General features: G+C 31.9%; 1 protein-coding gene across 1 annotated transcript in view; it reads left to right on the plus strand.

Annotated features, from left to right (window-relative positions):
• VCPIP1 (valosin containing protein (p97)/p47 complex interacting protein 1) overlaps positions 1 to 2,251 on the plus strand; it is a 27,054-nt gene extending 24,803 nt beyond the window's left edge. The window contains exon 4 of the mRNA XM_015559555.1: positions 824 to 2,251. Within this exon, the coding sequence (XP_015415041.1) occupies positions 824 to 856 (33 nt within the window). The 3' untranslated portion in view covers positions 857 to 2,251. The remainder of the gene's footprint in view (positions 1 to 823) is intronic.

Below are 2,251 nucleotides of genomic sequence, written 5' to 3' on the forward strand. Positions count from 1 at the left end.
TTTATTTGTTGGCTTCACTTGGATTTGGATGTAAATTTTAGTGCATCATACCCTGATCAACTGGGCATTTGTATTCATCAAATCATTAGTGCCAGTTTCTTCAAGAAGCAGCTTTCATGCTTATTCCTTAAAGACAGAGAATGTTTATCTGGAGATTGGTATTCCACTATTTTATCCTATTTTGCAAACCTATATACTGAAATGTACATTTCAATCCATCTTTTTCTTCTGTTCACTAAAATTAAGTTGAATTAGAATGGATGAAAGACAAAATGTCTGTTAATACAATCTCTTATCTAGAGCAAAGCCTGGCTGTCTCTGTTTACATATGTAACAGATGCAGAATTGTGTATTCATTCTAAGAAAATGTATATCAGGAAGTATAATATCAGGTGTTTAAAAATCTCAACCTGTTGATTCATAACGAATATAGACAGTACTTTAACTTGTGTTTCCAAATAAGAGAGGTTTTGTTTTTCTTTCTATGAAAGTATCTCTGACTGAATCTACTTACTAAATGAGCTAGTCCATTTTGAATAAGGAAAGAATGAAGAATCTAGACATTTGCAGGTGATATCTGAGCAAGATACATATTTGGGTTTTATCACATTTTAAACCGTTTTTCTCCATTTTTCTAAACTTCAAGTGTCTTTCTCTATATCTAAATAGCAGAAAAGTGTAGAATTTTTATATTGTGCACTAGTTTTGCATAAAGAACTGCAGCTGCCAACTAATATTTCCCATTTAGTTAGTATAGGTGACTTCTGTGTATTAAACTAAAAATTACATATATCACTAACCACTATACTTTTGGTCTTTTCAGCCATTGAAACATGCCTCCCCATTTTTAGTTTAAATACAAGAAAACTTTAACAAGCAAAATGCACTGCTTCCAGGTAAATAATATAATCACCTTTTCTTTAACAAATATTTTCTTCACCTGTGGCTTAGTATGTTTAGTTAATAACTGACAAATATATTCTCATAGCATGAAGTAAAAATATCAAATTTTATCTCCCTATTAAATACTTTTATTTATTCAAATTAGAATGTACCTGTGAACATTTCAAAGGGTTTAATCTCTGACAACACATTAATTTCTCTCGCCACAGCAATGCTATTTAGAAGCCAGTTAGGTATAAATATTATAATAGTTTGGGTTCTCCCATGATAAAGAATAAAAGGCTTGATTCTGAGAATGATTATATTTCTTAAAATTATTTTAAAGCTCCTGAAAATTGGGGTAATTAATGGTTTTTGAGAGGTGAGCCCAGGTATCATCTTTACAGAGAAGTTTTAGAACAATTTCTTTAAGTTCTTAAATATCATTGTTTGTCCTTCCATATGGTTATTATAATAAAATGCAGGACTAAAGAATGATTATTTTTTAGTATTATTTGTGATCACCATAACTTTGAGTCCAAGCTGGAGATCATAAATCAGTTAATATTTTTAGCCCTAGATGTTACATAAACTATAACTAAATTCTGTTTGCAGTGTTTCACTGAAAGTCAAAGTTTTTCCTTCAGTAATCCATTTTATAGTTAATCATACCAAGTTTGAATTGATGACCCAAAGTTCAGGTGGAATTGAAGATAGTGTATGTCTAGAATGCTGGTAATGAGACACTGGTTGAAATGGAAGAAAAGCAAGACAACTGCCAAATATAAGCTAGAATATAATGAACTCCAAGGGAATGGTTACTCAGGAACTAGTCTAAGGGCAAGCATAAGGTCCATTTCCCCCTCTTTCACTGTGTTTCAGGATAATGACCTGAGAAATTTAGCAAATTTGCTGCATAATTTGATAATTTTCTAGTTTGGTTTTACAATCAAGCCTTTTGCTTGCAATCTGAAATGCATCTGTGATTTCCAGCCACAGGTCCTTATTGCCATTATTTTTGAGTATCTTACTTCATTGGTAATGAGCAGATTTTGCAAATGTCTCATACCTCAGGGAAGATCACTTGCTAGCAGCTCATACTACTAATGACAGGTTTTTGAGAATTGTGCTGACATCACGTTAGCTACTAGATGCAAAGTTTATAAAAGTATTTTATGTAGTTACTTAGTAATACTGGCTGTTAGTAAACATTTCTCTTAAAAATTTAGACCTCACTAATAACTAGTCTTTAGATATGAAATAAGCTTGTAACTTCTGTCATTATGATTTGGTCAATATAATACTATATAATAAAAGGCCAATATGCAAATTGTCCCCTTGGGAGTTCGACTGCTCGCTATGACGTGTG

The sequence above is a fragment of the Myotis davidii genome, unplaced genomic scaffold (genome assembly GCF_000327345.1).
Source record: "Myotis davidii unplaced genomic scaffold, ASM32734v1 scaffold393, whole genome shotgun sequence".
In the NCBI taxonomy this organism is placed as follows: Eukaryota; Metazoa; Chordata; class Mammalia; order Chiroptera; family Vespertilionidae; genus Myotis; species Myotis davidii.